Genomic DNA, 18,046 nt, shown 5'->3' on the forward strand with positions numbered 1-18,046 from the left:
GGTCAGTACAGAGATCTCTCCCATCATCTATTATACCCAGGACTGTAACAAGGGGGCGCTCTAATAACTATGTATAGATATATCAGGGGTCAGTACAGAGATCTCTCCCATCATCTATTATACCCAGGACTGTAACAAGGGGGCGCTCTAATAACTATGTATAGATATATCAGGGGTCAGTACAGAGATCTCCCCCATCATCTATTATACCCAGGACTGCAACAAGGGGGCGCTCTAATAACTATGTATAATATATCAGGGGTTAGTACAGAGATCTCCCCTATGATCTATTATACCCAGGACTGTAACAAGGGGGCACTCTAATAACTATGTATAATATATCAGTGGTCAGTACAGAGATCTCTCCCATCATCTATTATACCCAGGACTGTAACAAGGGGGCGCTCTAATAACTATGTATAGATATATCAGGGGTCAGTACAGAGATCTCTCCCATCATCTATTATACCCAGGACTGTAACAAGGGGGCGCTCTAATAACTATGTATAATATATCAGGGGTCAGTACAGAGATCTCCCCCATCATCTATTATACCCAGGACGGCAACAAGGGGGCGCTCTAATAACTATGTATAATATATCAGGGGTTAGTACAGAGATCTCCCCTATGATCTATTATACCCAGGACTGTAACAAGGGGGCACTCTAATAACTATGTATAATATATCAGTGGTCAGTACAGAGATCTCTCCCATCAGCTATTATACCCAGGACTGTAACAAGGGGGCGCTCTAATAACTATGTATAGATATATCAGGGGTCAGTACAGAGATCTCTCCCATCATCTATTATACCCAGGACTGTAACAAGGGGGCGCTCTAATAACTATGTATAGATATATCAGGGGTCAGTACAGAGATCTCTCCCATCATCTATTATACCCAGGACTGTAACAAGGGGGTGCTCTAATAACTATGTATAGATATATCAGGGGTCAGTACAAAGATCTCTCTCATCATCTATTATACCCAAGACTGTAACAAGGGGGCGCTCTAATAACTATGTATAATATATCAGAGGTCAGTACAGAGATCTCTCCCATCATCTATTATACCCAGGACTGTAACAAGGGAGATGAGGGAAGGGGAATTTGAAAAAGGCATTTCTTGTGGCTGCAGTGTCCTAGAAAGGACAGGTTCTAGAAATGGATTCCAGAAGGAAGAGTTTTATAGGGGTTACATTTTTGGAAACAACGGCTTGCCAATAGAGTACTGGCTTTAAGTGCAGGTCACCTATTTAGATACCTCGAATAGACAGGAAATATCTGTTTGAGACACTCGAAAATCTTGTCACCAAGCATGTTTTAGGTCTGTCATAGTGAGGCCATGTCACGTTTAGATTGTTAAGCAGTGTCTCCTCTGGCGGTGGTAACCCAGGGGGCTGACGTGGCATTTTTGCATTCATCAGACTCCAGGGTGGTTTCTGTTAAATGATAGCCATCTTCAGGGTATCATTAGACAACGCAGGGCTATCACCTAGCTGGGCAGAGGCTTCCCAGTTCTTGGAAACCTGTTTTTTACATGGCGGATCACCCCAATTTGGTGTAGGGGAGGGATCGAAGAGACTCTGCTTCATCTGAGTAATAGCAAAAAGAAGGCATCAGCCCTTGTATGGAGAAAACAAGCAGCGATGGCTTTGCTACTTGCTATACCATCAACGTCCTCCACTTTAGGGGATGGAGCTGTAAGACAGTTACTCTGTCTGTTGTCTCCTGTGCCTCTGCCTGCTCATTTGGGCACTACATAGGCGGCTGCTTGGACGTTCCAGGCTCGGGGGCTCAGAAGGGCTTGTGGAGGCAGAAGAGTTCACAGGAGTTGGTATCTGAAGCACTTGGTCAGCTCCACAATGAGGCGACAGCTGCTGAGCAGAGGAAGTGGAGATCCTTGGAGAAGGTGGCACTGCAGCAGGTGAGTGGCTTCCGGCTCTCAGAAGAGACTCTGTCAGAGGGAAGAGGAAATTAGAAATAGGCACCGCTGGGGTCTGTGGTGGGTTTGACCCTCCAACTTTCTTTGTGCTAGTTCCATCACGGAGCTCTTCTCAAACATGACCGGTCGCCTACATGTTCAGCCTTGCTTCCCAATTATTTTCAAAAGTTTATTGCTTCTATATTTTGGGTTCATCTGCATTTCCAGGACCCAGAATGTTCTTACACCAACTTAGTAGTCAAAAGGTCCTGAGAGAATAGATTTAAATTAATGTCTGTCCTTGTTGCTGTTTTACAGGCCTCTTCCCGAAGACACAGGGATGGATACTCTTGGCTCTCACGCAGATGACCTTACATCTTGTAGGTACCTTACTGAAGCTAAACCTTTCTTAGGTGTAAAATATGACACAAATATATCTATTAATCCGTCTTTTTATTTAGCTCCGCCCAGTACGCTAAACATCAGCGGATCTCATCGCAAGCGCAAAACACTAGTGGCGCCAGAAATTAATATCTCATTGGACCAGAGTGAGGGCTCTGTGCTTTCTGATGACTTCTTAGACACACCAGATGATCTGGACATCAATGTGGATGATATTGAGACTCCAGATGAAACAGATTCATTGGAGTTCTTGGGCAATGGAAATGAGTTGGAATGGGAAGGTAAGGCTGTAATGAATGCAATCATGATTAGAAAAAACAACAGTCGCTTCTTGTATTTCATTGTTTTTACTACAATGTATCAACATAAAGCATTTTCTGACATACCGCATGTTAGGGTAGTGTCACAGCTGCGTTAGGGTCAGTTCAGGGTTTACGTCTCTCTGCTCCATTTTTGGAGGATTTAAAACTGAATTGCACTAATTAGTTTTTTTCTCCATTGGTGACAATGGTTTTTCAAAAAAATGAAGGCTTTCAGCCGGCTTCAGTTCCGTTTTGTTTCAGTTTTTTTTGTTTTTTTTTAAATCTCTGAAATCAATGGGAAAAAAATGATTATTATTTCATTTCAGTTTTACATCCTCCAAAAATGGAGCAGAGAGATGGAAACCCAGAACTGACCCCCCACCCCTACCCCTCGGGGGTGAAACCACCCTTTAGGGTGATTTCACATATGTTCCGGGCATTCCGCTTTCCTGCTCTGTTCAGGGAGCGGGAAAGAGAAGTCCCTGCAGCCGAATGGTTCTGTGTCTGGACAGAACTGAACAATGCTGGGCGGACCCTATTGACTAAAATGGGGTTCGCCCACTTTCCACCCAGCTGCCCGGCTTTTGGATGTTAGAAAAAGCTCTGCATCTTCTTGTAGTATTTTCAGCCGCATCTCTGACAGAACCTCCGGACATAGATTCCAATGTAGATGTGAAACTGGCCTTATCATCCCGGGTGCAGGAACCTTCTATTACGCTGTTTCCCTGAAAATAAGACATAGCATAATTTTTTCAGAATTTTTGAGGATGCAAAATGATTTTCAGGCTTTTTGACGATGCTTGAAATATAAGCCCTACTCCAAAATTAAACCCTGCTAACAGTTAAAGGGGTTGTCCCGCGCCGAAACGGTTTTTTTTTTTCAACCCCTCCCCCCCCCCCCCCCGTTCGGCGCGAGACAACCCCGATGCAGGGGTTAAAAAAGAACACCGCACAGCGCTTACCTGAATCCCCGCGCTCCGGTGACTTCTTACTTACCTGCTGAAGATGGCCGCCGGGATCTTCTCACTCGGTGGACCGCAGGGCTTCTGTGCGGTCCATTGCCGATTCCAGCCTCCTGATTGGCTGGAATTGGCACGTGACGGGGCGGAGCTACACGGAGCCGGCATCCTGCACGAGCGGCCCCATTGATAAAAGAAGAAGACCCGGACTGCGCAAGCGCGTCTAATTTGGCCATTAGACGCCGAAAATTAGTCGGGCTCCATGGAAAAGAGGACGCTAGCAACGGAACAGGTAAGTGAATAACTTCTTATAACTTCTGTATGGCTCATAATTAATGCACAATGTACATTACAAAGTGCATTAATATGGCCATACAGAAGTGTATAACCCCACTTGCTGCCACGGGACAACCCCTTTAATTTAAAAAGTCAATTTAAATAGTGTCCAGGCAACTATACATGTAAAAAAGTTAAACCTTTTTGAACAAAAATTAATATAAGACACTGTCTTATTTTCGGGGAAACATGGTAAATGTAAACTTGGCCCCCCATCATCCTAGGCTCCAGGATGGCACTGCTCCGTGAGATCGCTGCGTGGAGTCTTGGCCGGCTGCACGTCTCAGCAGCAATAGACAATAACTCCAATATATAATGAAGGTCAGCTTCTACACCAGAAGTCCCAGCTGGCAAATAGCTATTTGAACATTTGAAATAAAGAATCAAAGGATAAATCTGGTGTAAAGCTGAACTTCATTATATGTTGGAGTTATGTTGGATTTATCGTCTATTGCCGCTGTGACCGAACTTCTAGTCTATATTTTGAACTTCACCAGCAATACCTCCATATCCAATGTCCTACAATTAAAGGTAAAGGTCGCTCCCCATCTTCTCTACAGATGACACACCTGTTGCGAGTGCCAAGAATATGCCTGGGGACAGCGCTGATTTGTTTGGTGATGGGGCTGTGGAAGAAGGGGGAACTACAAATGGACGCTTATGGAGAACCGTGATCATTGGGGAGCAGGAACATCGTATCGATCTGCAGATGATCAAACCCTACATGAAAGTGGTTACACATGGAGGTGAGGGATTCCGGCTGCCTCTATGTATCTAATTATGTTATATCTTCAGTAACATTAGGGGAGTTTTGGGGTTACTTCTGGCTAACGTCTTTTCTTCCGTTGCAGGGTACTACGGTGAGGGTCTGAACGCCATCATTGTATTCGCTGCCTGTTGTTTACCGGACAGCAGCTGTCCAGATTACCATTATATCATGGAGAATCTCTTCCTGTACGTGGAGTTGACATTGGTGTGATTATGTATAGAGAGCAGATCTCATCTGTTAGATAATCTCCACTATGTAAGGAAGAATATGCCTTATGACATCTGATCCTATTTAAATACACGGACATTCATATCGTAGATCCCACTTGTGAAGACAGCAGAGCATTTACATCACAATACAACATGGATCTTTTAACCCCTTAAGACCAGATATTAGAAAAAAAACTTTCTGACAGTGAGGGGAATCAATGAGTGGAACAGGTTACCACGGGAGGTGGGGAGTTCTTCAAACATAGGCTGGAAAGACATCTGTCTGGGATGATTTAGTGATCCTGCATTGAGCAGGGGGTTGGACCCGATGACCTTGGAGGACCCGATGACCTTAGAGGACCCGATGACCTTAGAGGTCCCTGCCAACTCTACCATTCTAGAATTCTATGTTTCAGACCCAAAGGACCAGACACGTTTAGCCAATTTACCCATGTGGTGGTTTTATAGCCCTATTTTTTACCGGACCTGACAAAATTATTTTTGCAGCTTTTTTGTGACATATAGGGCTATATTTTAATACCTTTATTTTTAGAAAATCATTTTTTTGAATTTATAGTTCTTTATTTTTAAAAGTTTCATATTTACATTAAAATAAACACGGGAACGGGTTCACCATTTTGTTACAGATGTTTTGATGTATAATTTCTATAATCACAGATTACAGGGTCGATATGGCGATGGCTTAGCTTGGCGAGGGGTCATCTTTTTTATATACATATATATATATATATATTTATTTTATTTATTTTTTTTATTCTGTGCATTTTTTAAACTTGTTTTTGTAACTTTTTTAACATCTTTGTCCCACATGACGTCATATAAGACTTCTGGAGGTCATTCACACTGTATTTTTTTTTTATTTCACACTTTCCCACTGTAGCTGGGGCATCCATAGGAGCCCCAGTTACAGAGAACCAACCCTATAGTGTAATAGTCACTATTGGGAGCTGTTCTGGGGTCTGACAAGACCCTGCAGTTCTGAAATGTCAGGGGTCGCTGGCGATCACCTAATCACCAGGTTCAATGCATAAAATGGCAGTGCTGCTTCCTGCATTCGCAGAGAAGTAAACTACATCTGCCTTCTCCTCCGGGTCCTCAGTTGTGTCTGACAGCTGAGAACCCGAGCTGCTCCTGCTTGATTTGTTGGAGCAGAGGCTTTACTCCCTCCTCATTTACTATGGTGTGGGGTGTAAGCCATGGATTGTATATTTATGGTGCTTAGTCTTTAAGAGTTTAAATCAAATTGCAATCACATTTCTGAAAGTGTCTTTGCTCCCCCCTCTATCTGAACAGGGCCACTTAGTGCAGGTAGGGCATATTTGTCACATTGAATCTGTAAAGAAGAGCATTTGATTACATTCGTCTTGCACAGCCCAAAGCCCTTTACTTCTTGGACACGTGACCTTTTGTATTCTTGAATTCTGCAAAATGGTTGACCCTTGAAGATCACTAGGACTAGCTACACTAGGAGATTGCCACACCAGCTTGTGTCCTGTCGGCTCCTTGTGGCTTTTCCACAGGTCTAATGGTTGACTATTCTCTATAATGGTTGAATAGTGAGATATCATGTATTGGATTGATTACCCAAGCTTACATGTGATCAGATTCAAAGCCTATGTACACCTTCACATACATTTTAATGTACGGCCCAATGCTATAAAACATGAAGCAACTTTGTTAATATTCTAGATGGAAAACTTCCTACAGTTTGAGGTGTGCAGCTTCCATGCAGGTCTATGTGTCTCCATGGTTACAGAACATAAACAAACCAGATAAAGTGCGATTCTGCAGTCAAACTTCCTTCCAAACTTTTTGTTAACCTACTAAATGTATGATAGGAAGGAGGAGAAGACAGATGGAAGTGAGTATGACTGCAGAATCTGATTATACGGGGTTTGTGCAGACAGATAGACCCACAAAGAAGCTCTAGAGAAACCAAACAATAGGAAACTTTTATTAGCAAAGTAGCTTCATTTTTTACTTTTGATACAAGTGGGAAATGATAAACAATGAATGGAAAGAGTTGCATAACCTCTAAAGGGAACCTGTTACCAGGTATGAGCACCAAAAACTAAGTGACAGTGTTCATATGGGAGGTTCCCTGGAGTCGGGGGAGGCATTTCGTATACTGACCCGGCTCCCTGATACAGCGTTGTTACCCCTGAAAGTCAGTGATGACCGTACAGCCGGAGCGCGGGCTACAAGCTGCGTGCTACTCCCGTAGCAATCAACAGGAGCGTGCACGCACAGCATGCAGCCAGCGGACAGGCTGCCCAGTGCACACTGACTTTCAGGACTGACAGCGCTGGATCGGGGAGCCGGGGAAGTATTAGAATTACCTCCAGACTCCAGGGAACCTGCCATATGAGCACCATAACTCAGTTTTTGGTGACAGGTCCCTTTTAAATGGTTTTTCTGATAAAATAACGCATATGTTTTCCTGCTTCTATTTGGCAGATATGTAATAAGTAGTTTGGAGTTGTTGGTGGCCGAGGATTACATGATTGTTTACCTGAATGGTGCCACACCTCGACGCAGAATGCCTGGGTTGGGATGGTTGAAAAAGTGCTATCAGATGATAGATAGGAGGTGAGTTCATATCGTTACCTGGAGATGTTCTCCCGCTGACATATGTACATGTTTGTCCTCATGGCTGTGCTCATAATAATGAACTGCAATAACCAGGAATGACCTTATCTGCTGTTAATCACAAATAATAACCCATCTTATATCATGCATTAAGCCTGCCATATAAGGGGAAGAAGATAATCCAGATTGCAGTTGGGGAGAGATCAGCATTTGTCGGGCCTATCGTTTCTCAAGGATAGACACTTTATTTCGGTCTTTCTGGCACTTATGTTCAATAGAGACCTAAATTAGAAAAATATTTTGATAAATCATTAACAGAAGATGTACAGCAGGTTCTGCGAATTCTCCATATGTTAGGTTGTTCAGGAAATGGGTTCAAAATCTGTCCAGAGCGGATGGACTTTTGTTAGTCCCGACCACTTTTTCCTACACATCCCCAAAGGTAAAAAAAAAAATGAACTGGACAATACTAGATATTTCCATAATTTATAGAGTATGGCATTAAAAAATAATTAGAAATGCAAGGGAGTTTCCAGCATACAGAATTATCATAATGCAGATAAATGCAGGGAGCGTAGATGCTATGTTCACACAGGGAAGGGATTTTACACTTGCAACAGTTTCACAACATGAACAATAGTGTATAGCTAAATATTTTCCTTTGCCAAAAAATGTGCTGCATCATATCAGCCAGCAGGTGGCGATAAAGTGTAGTAGAGAAACCAGTTCCCTATGCAAATCTCTAGTCTTCACAGGGTCTCGCTAGTGTCTTTGTAAATGTTATTAGGCTTAAAGACAGTGTGTCAGCCTGAGAATATTGTCCAACCTGCAGGCATGATGTTATAGAGCCGGAGGAGCCGAGCGGACGGATATATAGTTTATGGGGAAACATTTAGTAGAACTTGTATTATATTCATTTATATCTCTGCTCATTCTGAGCTGAAGAGTCCAGTGGGCGGAGCTATTAGTGATCAAGTGGATGGAGTCCACAAACGAAAATAGTTTTTTTAAATGGAGGTACGCGGTTTTCTTTACCCACTCAGTCTAGCTTTGATTCTCCAAGAACACAACTAGTTGACAGTCTCAGACACAACCCTTCTGGCCGGCTTCCTTCTGATTCATCTCCATTACACACACTCTCAAGTGTTCTTCTAGGAGGCACTTTCCTTCCTGATTCTAGGTGTCCTTAGTCCAAGTTATCTGATTAGACGAACCCCGGTGGTACACTCCTGACACGCTGGTTTCCACACAATTCCTGCCTTCCCTTGCTCGTTAGCTACTCATCAGCTGGTCCCGCTAGGAGCCGTTACTCTGAGCTTCAGTCCCTCTAAAAGAAAATATCTCACCGAGGGTAAGACAGGCCCACGGCTCTGCGTAGGGAAGCATAGGCAAAAGCAAGCTTCAGCCTCCCGCTGGCATGTCCTCCTCCACCGACTACATCTCTGCACCTACTCTACTTTCTTCTCCACTCTAGACTCCTGCTCCCCACTACTCCTAACTTTCCATGAGATCACACACAACCCACAAGTTAGGTATTGCCGACGTGACACAACACAGCTTGTAAGCACTCAGACAGAACATATATATATATAACAGTTTACACAAGACAGACCCACACCCACCCTAAAGACACCCCGACTGTAGGCTGGTACTGCTGTATCTTGTCTCCACCACAGTTATGGGTGGAGACATGGGATGTGCTGCCGAGCTAGAGGGAACGACCCTAGCTCCGGATTGGCTGCCGGAAACCCACAACTGGACCGAAACCTCCGGCAAGCATGGTCTTCTCTGCCAACTCAGTTTCTCCATCCCGCTGCTCCCGCTGTTTCCTGTTGATAGGCGCTGCCCAACTGGGAGATGTGCAGGTGCTGCTCCTGAGGCCCCCTGTGCCATAATTTCCCCAGCCGGCCGACAACTGTCACTCACCCCCCGCGCTTTGCCTCGTTCTGTCGCAGCTCCTGCGCTGTCACTGTTGTCTGTGAGTCCTCCTGCTGCGCTTCTTCTGCACCGCTTTACAGGGCCCCGGTAGCAGCACGGGTGCTGACAGTGATCCCGGAATACTTGAGTCTTTTCCCCTCCTGTCAGTAACCCCGCTGCTCACCCGTCTCCCCTCCTGGCTCCAGCGCTGTGTGTCCCCGGTGGCCCTCGCTGCAGTCTGTCCTCCTCCTGAGAAGCCATCCCTGCCATTTGCATGATGGCAGCGCCCTTACTCCGGTCGGCCGCTGTCACTCTCGGCCCGGCCTCCGATCTTATAATGGCAGTGGGACTGTTAACTCCAGGGACCTCCGGTTGGCTGCTGTTGCTCTCAGGCGATGTCACAAGCAGTCTTCTGCCAGCGTGCCGCTTAGCCAATAGGCAGCTGTGGGCAGTACCTAACACTTCACCTGCACATACCCATGTTTCTACCCATTATTTCTGGTGGAGACAAGATACAACAGTACCCTCTGGGCCACTACAGCAGTATCCTGCCACTTTACTCATAGCATGAATGCACACTTTCACCATGCGACTGATTGCCTTTATAAGGGGGTTTCACATGTGCGCTGGATCCACCACAGATCAGGCACTAAATACCAGAAAAAAAAAAGCGTTGCTAAAAGCCGGGCAGCTGAACAGAATGAATGGACCCCATTATATTGACTATAACCAGGTCCATCAGGAGTCTTCAGCCAAGGGATTCCCCTTTTGCTGCTCCTTAAACACAGCAGGAAAGGGGAACCCCCAACACAGATGTGAAACCACCATAAGACAATATGTTCACAGCTTCATTGGACTGAATATTCTCTGCTTTCTTCCTGCAGGCTGAGGAAAAATCTGAAAGCTTTAATCATTGTTCACCCCTCGTGGTTCATCCGGACCGTGCTGGCCATCTCCAGACCCTTCATAAGGTGGGATTTCATCACAAAGTGCTCTCATATTGTAGCCGTACATCCTGATGATGAAATTTGGTGTTTTCAGACTTTGACCTGAAACCTTATTGACCGCAAATCCTTATTTTTGCGTACTCCTACCAAATAAGCTTTCTTTTAAAAACCCCAAAACTCCTTTAAGTTTTTTCTCCTTTTGAACCGCTTTGTATTTTTCTACAGTGAGCTTGTTCAGTGAATTGAATGAGGCGACGCTGCGATACCAGAAACAAGCCGGGGGTTATTGTAGGTCAATAAGCGTAAGGCTACCTTCACACGGGCGAGCGCCATATGCTTTGCACATCACTTTGCATACTTGCCCACCTCCCATTGACTTCAATAAGGCCTTTGGTGCGCAAATGTGTTCAATAGAGCATACTACGTTTTTTTCCACCCGCACAAAAAAAAAAGTAATGAGAACGAACCTATTGAAATCAATTGGTTCTATCCACATGATGGATCTGCGCGCGCAGGCACACTTCCGTGAAGACGCCCTTAGGCCGGGCTCACATGGGCAGACTGTATTCTGCATGCGGGAGGCCCCCAGTGGATCCCAGCGGTGAGCTCGGCCATCGATCCTGCGTACCTGTTTTTTCTGTAATGTGGACGACCGCGGCGGCGGCTGGCCATCAGTCACGCGCAGTGCAGTTTCTTTTTTAACCCTTGTTTTTCCTGCGCCGTCGCTAAGCGATGATATGGGTACCCACCACCAATATATAATGTTACTCGTGTGTCGGCTGCGGGTCGGATGGCCTCCGTTGACTTCAATGGAGGCTGTTCGCGGCGAAATAGAGCATGCTGCAATTTTTCTTCCACTTATGGAATACACAATTCGTGTCCATGAGTGTGAACGAAAAAGCCGATCGCGTATTCTGCAATTGAAATCCGCCCGTGTGAGCCCGGCCTTAGTTTGTTAACATTTTTAAATTAGTGGCTTCCTTTGGGGGGCGGGGGGTTGCTGGAACTTCTTGTCACTGTGAAGTACTTGGCTTCAGAAGCACTTCCGGGATTGTAGGTCCTGACTCTACTGTTCGGCTCCATCGGGATTGGCGCGGTGTTGACTGCACAGCGGTGACCAGCAGCACGCCGCCAGTAAGTACCTGGAGGTAATGCAGTATTTTGTAACAAATGCAACACTCGGAAGTTACATTATAAACTGTGCGGCCACAAATCTTCCATGTAGATGAGACCAACGGACTGCTGACTTGTGTCTCCCACAGTGTGAAGTTCATCAGTAAGATCCAGTATGTGCACAGCCTGGAGGAGCTGGAGCAGATCATTCCTATGGAGAATGTACATATCCCTGAATGTGTCTTACAGTAAGTGAAGGATACATTGTAACATCTTGGATAGCACTTCACTTTCTCTTGCATTATATTCCCTTTCCATCCACATTAGTAAAAAAAAAGCATCAAAAACATTAACCCTTTGCAATCCAATTTTGGATTCAGGGTTTCCTAGGAGGCTTACTCTCTCTGCCATTATACAATGGCGCCATCTGCTGGCTAGAGCCAGTACTGCAGTATGTGACATGCTGAACAGGCCTCTGTCAACATAGAGGCCAGTAATCGACAGTAAGAATTCCCTGCCGGACGTCTTCCGACAGCGAAGCTGTACAGCCTTCAATTAGAATGTCTTTAGACGTCAGACAGTGGATTGGAAATGGTTAAACTCCCACTTCAAACCTTTACATTTCGCCCCGATTACAGTCAGTATAGGCCAAGATCATTTGCTAGACCCAGAAAAATATTAACCAATTATATTTTGAAATATGGCGTTAATTTCACTTAATTATACTTTCTTATCACCTGTTATTTAGTGAACACGTAATGTGCGATAATGTATACAATGTTTCAAGTTAGGCTGCATTAAAAAAAAAATCTGTGAAGAATCCGACCATGTGAGTCGATACGTAGATTTATATTAGCCCCGTATTACGGTCTCCAAGACACGGACCAAATATGGAGCTACAACACGCTCACCTGAAACCAATTAACGGTACTGAGAGAGAACTACTGGATGTGCTTGATGAGGTTGTCCAGGGATTCATAAAAGGGCCGCCATCCGTGTGGTCTGTAGAAACCCGTCCTAGGATAGGAGAATGCATCTCTAGGCCGGAGGGGTTAGATGGCGGCTCTAGGACAGGACCTCACGCCACACTGTTGGTTCCTTATTGAGTAGCGCATCTTTGTGACTCACAGAGCCTCTCCAATCCAAGAATTCCGACATATGACAAGTCAAGCATAACCTGCACATACACCCAGCGGCTCCTCATGCTCCATCTTGGGGGTGACTACATCCTCCTCCTTGGCCACGCTCCTTGCATTCTGTGAACAATGAAACAATGCACAATTACAATACAGGACCATTTACAGACATCTCGCTCATCATATGCCACGTCTTGCACACCGCTCATTCACATCATTAGATTTGTTAAGCAGGACCTCCCATCTCCAGTCACCGGCTGCGCCCGAGTCTGCTTCTCAAGCCTATAACATGGGCTCTCTGACTAATCAGGTCCATACCAACTATCTAGCCTGAATCTAATTGACGCCCCATTTGAGGTAACAGAACACCTTCCATCTACGTGAATAACGTATTTTGGAATTAATCTATAGTATCTTAAGATAACAACAGAGGGCCTTTAAGAATGTGACTGTCTTGGACCTATCAGGAGAGAAGTAATCTGATCGGCCAATTAAGAGCAAGTGATCTAGCATGTCATTTTGTGACACATCAGAGGATCACGAGGGAGTGCTCAAGTATGTGAGAGAGTACTAGAACCTCAATGGCATCCCATATTACATCTTGTATCCAAGCTAGAGGCGGTACAACAGGGTACTAGAGCCTCCATGCCCTCCTGTATCACATCCTGTATCCAAGCTAGAGGCGGTACAACAGGGTACTAGAGCCTCCCTGCTCACCCGTATCACATCTTGTATCCAAGCTAGAGGCGGTACAGCAGGGTACTAGAGCCTCCATGCCCTCCCGTATAACATCTTGTATCCAAGCTAGGGGCGGTACAACAGGGTACTAGAGCCTCCATGCCCTACCGTATCACATCCTGTATCCAAGCTAGAGGCGGTACAACAGGGTACTAGAGCCTCCATGCCCTACCGTATCACATCCTGTATCCAAGCTAGAGGCGGTACAACAGGGTACTAGAGCCTCCATGCCTGCCCGTATCACATTTTGTATCCAAGCTAGGGGCGGTGCAACAGGGTACTAGAGCCTCCATGCCCCCCATATCACATTTTGTATCCAAGCTAGGGGCGGTGCAACAGGGTACTAGAGCCTCCCTACAGGGGTCAGTTCTCCACAATAAATGGTTCTTTTGCTCTGATGTTGTACTCACTTATATCAATGTTACAATCACAGAGAAAGTGTCGTTCCATCCAACATCTTCTAGGGGGGGGGGGTCACTGCCATTGTTTGTACATTTACCCCTCACACACTTCTATCATCTGCTGCTGTATACTCTATATACTCCTAAAACTTTTTTTATTTTACACTAAAATGAAAAGTAGGAAAATCCCTGAGAAGGTCTATGTCGTGTATTCATCTATATATTAATCTATACTATGTTTGTGTTGTAGGTATGATGACGAAAGGATTAAAGCTCGCAGAGAACGGTAGGTGCAGTAGACACGTCCCATCAATTGATGGACCTCAATGGGCAGACTGATCATTTGTGCTGTTGTCCGTTAGGATCCATATGGACACTTTGCACCTATACAATTCACAGCGCCCTCCTGTGGTCCCCCTGCACTTTACAGCAGGGTTACTCTAAGGGCTGCAGTAGGGATCCATGGGGTAGGGGGTCACTCACATATCTGGCTGCATATTCAGCGCACAATACGCAGCGCTAAAAACCCCTAATTAATCAGCCTGTCCTACTTTGTGCTTATTATGCACCATTTTAGTCTGAGTGCATAAAATATGCAGTGAGTACTGATGCTCCACGCGTATTTACTGCATACGTGCGTGACACGCCGCCACAATACGCTCGTTTGAGTGATCCCTCCGTGGCAGGCACCTACTGTCTCTACCATCATGGCCAAGATGTTCCCAACCTCCCGGCCATACTCGTATAGCGCTGTGCTGTGGGGGCGCCTGGGTATTTAGCCTCGTCTTATCCCTTCCTCCCTTCTGTTGTGCAATATGAACAGAGAGCCCGATGAGGATGATAGCTCCCCGCTCCAAGATGCAGAACTGAAGACGAAAGAACGGATCTGCAAGTATGCCAATGTGTCTGTATGTAGTTGTCTGAGTGTCTTCGTATGGCTGTACACATGTGTACATAGTAGAGATGAGCGAGCATTGCCCTTAGCGAGTACCTGCCCGCTCAGGAGCAAAGATATGGCTGGCGGTGGGGGAGAGCGGGGAGGAACGGAGGGGAGATCTCTCTCTCCCCCGCTTTCTCCCCCCCCCCCCCCCTGCTCATGGCCGCAACTCACCTGTCACCCGCACCGGCAGCCGAACCTTTTCTTCCGAGCGGGCAGGTACTCGCTAAGGACAATACTCGATCGAGTAATTGTCCTTAGCGAGTATGCTCGCTCATCTCTAGTACTTAGGCTTCTGTGTGTGTTGAGAGGTCTGCATGTCTGTACATTTGCCTAATAGAAAGCAGAATTAGGGGTCGATCACACGCTGCGGTTTTATCATGTTTTTGCAGCAGGTTTGGAAAAAAATTTGTGCCTAGATAATACCTCAATGTGTGAATAAGCCCTGTTTAGTTTTTGGGGGCAAACCTGATGTAAAAAATATGATAAAACCGGCATATGTGAATTGATGTAGTTAAAGGCAGAATAAGCAATTACCATGAGTGACTCACAGGTCATGTCCTCTCTGCTTGGAGTCGCTCACTTTCACCCTGTTCTCCGTATGGCCCAGACCGTGATGATGGACTTCGTCTAGCTACGTCTTGTCTCTGCCCTCCACAATCTCTGCTGCTTCTGAAGAAAAATGTAAGGTCAAGCAGATTCTAAATGTTAAGATGATACAGGGTGGGCCATGGAAAAGTAGGCCGGCACCACACTCTTATGAAAGCTGTCTAAAAAGAATCTGTATTTGTTGCCCCTAGTAACCAATCACAGCGCGGCTTTCATTTTTTATATTGCTGAAGGTGATTGGTTGGTATGGTTGGTATGGGCAGCAAAGGTTTTCTTTAGACAGTGTGGTGTCAGGGTACTTTTCTGAGGTCCACCCTGTATAAGGCAAGTTCTTCTATCTGGAGGATTGGAAAGGTTATGACCTAGAGGAGAGATCTTGGGAACCTCCAGAAAATATTTCTGCTCCTGATCTGATCAAAACATTTTATTCTGCAAAGAGGAAGTGGTCAGGGGGGTACTGTCCTGCCACACCGTCACTGTCCACTCCACTCACCTGCTGCTAGGGCCACGGTCGGCCCCTTCTCTCATCCTAGTGTTGCACGCCGCATCAATTCTTCAGCTTGCTCCCTAGTGTCTGCCTATAGGGCTCACACACACTTCCATCCAGTCTCTTAAAGAGCCAGTGTGCGCTCACTAAACTTGTACCCCTGCAATCTTGTTATTGCACATGCTATATTAGGCATCTACACCCTAGGGTGGACGCCTAAGCAGTTGGTTCAGCTCCCATTGTGACGAACGCCTGTTAGTTTGTTTTGACCTCTGCCCGGTCCCTGACCTCTGTGCTCCTTTGCTCGGCTACAGTATTAGACTTTGTTATTTGCCTGCTGTCTGTCTTGACCTTTGCCTGAGGTTGCGCTGCCAGCCCTGACCATTGCTAGTTATATGGACTAGTCTCAGGTAACAGACCTCGGCAGCCACCCAACAGAGACTATCTCTGGGAGTTACAGCCTGCGGACCCCGCAGCAAAGACCCAATCCCACTTGGAGAGGTCAAGGGAGAAAAACGGGATTCCCCAAGTGCTGCCCTCTTTGATAGCCCAAAGACAGATCGGTGCATAGCAAGGTGGATCCACGTCCGCCAGCCTGACAGGCGTGTTCATTGTATGTATACATTATGAATATATATCTCTTTGCAAGCCTCCCAACCATTCCAGATGCTGCGGGTCAGTCCCAGTTTTGAGACACTATCCAACACCCCCGCCCTAGTGCAGCTGCCAAGGTAAAGTGGATGAAGGAGCTGCGATGACATCACAGTCACATGACCATGGCAGCTCCTTTATCAGCGGTCTGCAGTGGAGGTAAGACAGGAGCTCCTTCCACCTTCAGCATCACATATAGGGGAGTGAAGGGGGATAATGCCAGTAGAGGAGGGATGACTAGGGGTTAAAATACTGCTGCTGGGGGAGTGCAACCTACTACAACTCCCAGCATGCCATCAGTCTGGAACTGTCATGGCATGGTGAAAGTTGTAGTTCTAGCAAACTGAAGTTCCTCCATCTATTGAGATTTTAATTACAGCTTCCACTATGCCTTGACAGTACCAAACTGATGGCAGGCTGGGAGTTGTAGTAGGTTCCAGACATTCTGGACATGCTGGGAGTTGTAGTTTTACCATACTCTTATGAGATGATAAGGTCGGTAATGCACTGCCATGTATTGGCCTCTATTTTGGGTTACTCACACTGCAAGAGTGCAGGCTGTACCTTTACTGGTGTTGGGACACCCTGTGTGACCCCAGCCGTACACTTTGAATAAGGTAATGGAACTTCTCAGTCTCTTATCTTATTTTTCTATTCCTTTTTGACTAGTTCTAAAAGTCAAACACCTTGAACACATTGCAGATGAGAATGTATCACAAACTAGACACATCAATGATCCAAAAGATCAGCCATGAGATAAAGGTCATGCCTGGATGTCACCCATACCGGCATGAAGAGAAACTTTGATTAATCCACAAAATGAAGCATTGAATTCAGACAGTTTAGAAATTAACATATACAGTCATGAGAAAAGCTAAGTACATCCTGTTGAATTCTAAGGCTTTACATATCAGGACATAATAACAAAACATCTGGTCCTCAGAAGATCTGAAAAATAGGTAAGTATAACCCTTTGTGAACCACAACACACAACAAACTACACAGTGTCATTTATCTGACGAAAACCAGCTAAATTGCAGAAGCAGTGTGTGAAAAATCAAGTACACCCCATAAATCAATAGCACAATCTCTCTCTTCCTCCCCCTCTCTCTCCATTTGCCTCCTACCCAGAATTTTGCCTCCCTCTCCATTTCATTCTCTCTCAACGACCACATAATCCAGGACAGAAATAAAAGCGAAGATTCCACCTACTAAGTATTTCTCAGATGCAGTAGATGTATGTGTGGAGGACGCCACAGGGATTCCACATCAAGAAGTGACACGTTTATGGATGAGAGTTTTCAGCCGGGGCCCCAACCAAATGTCTATCAGTCACTTCTGTTTGCAGTGTAAGAATCAAGTGAAATCTTCTACTTTTGCAAACCGAGTCTAACAAAAGTCTAAACGTAAAAGCCGGAGATTTGCAAAGGAATGTAGCTGATAAACACTTACAGCTCCGGCTCAAGGCTGCGATAAACTGGAGATCAGTAGCCTGCTATACTCTCAGGCTACGGGCACTGCGGCATGCCCTGTGTGCGGGCTCTGAGCAGTCACAGCCTTTGGCAGCAGAGAGAAGTTCATGGTGCCACTCCAATGGAA

At 45.6% G+C, this 18,046-nt stretch overlaps 1 protein-coding gene and 1 long non-coding RNA gene across 3 annotated transcripts in view; one reads left to right on the forward strand and one right to left on the reverse strand.

The window, feature by feature from the left end:
* ATCAY (ATCAY kinesin light chain interacting caytaxin) overlaps positions 1-18,046 on the forward strand; it is a 31,753-nt gene that overhangs the window by 9,611 nt on the left and 4,096 nt on the right. Inside the window, exons 3-10 of the mRNA XM_066574422.1 lie at positions 2,243-2,304; positions 2,386-2,607; positions 4,484-4,669; positions 4,775-4,877; positions 7,380-7,511; positions 10,313-10,399; positions 11,638-11,736; positions 14,014-14,049. Of these exons, the coding sequence (XP_066430519.1) occupies positions 2,243-2,304; positions 2,386-2,607; positions 4,484-4,669; positions 4,775-4,877; positions 7,380-7,511; positions 10,313-10,399; positions 11,638-11,736; positions 14,014-14,049 (927 nt within the window). The remainder of the gene's footprint in view (positions 1-2,242; positions 2,305-2,385; positions 2,608-4,483; positions 4,670-4,774; positions 4,878-7,379; positions 7,512-10,312; positions 10,400-11,637; positions 11,737-14,013; positions 14,050-18,046) is intronic.
* LOC136573180 (uncharacterized) overlaps positions 1-18,046 on the reverse strand; it is a 73,012-nt gene that overhangs the window by 3,354 nt on the left and 51,612 nt on the right. Inside the window, exons 2-3 of one of the 2 annotated variants that reach the window (XR_010785863.1) lie at positions 15,252-15,372; positions 12,400-12,744 (exon numbers count right to left, since the gene is read on the reverse strand). This is a non-coding gene — a long non-coding RNA (uncharacterized lncRNA). Of the gene's footprint in view, positions 1-12,399; positions 12,745-15,237; positions 15,373-18,046 lie in introns of both variants that reach the window. The other variant, XR_010785862.1, reaches the window with a different exon arrangement.

Source organism: Eleutherodactylus coqui, chromosome 7 (assembly GCF_035609145.1).
Source record: "Eleutherodactylus coqui strain aEleCoq1 chromosome 7, aEleCoq1.hap1, whole genome shotgun sequence".
In the NCBI taxonomy this organism is placed as follows: domain Eukaryota; kingdom Metazoa; phylum Chordata; class Amphibia; order Anura; family Eleutherodactylidae; genus Eleutherodactylus; species Eleutherodactylus coqui.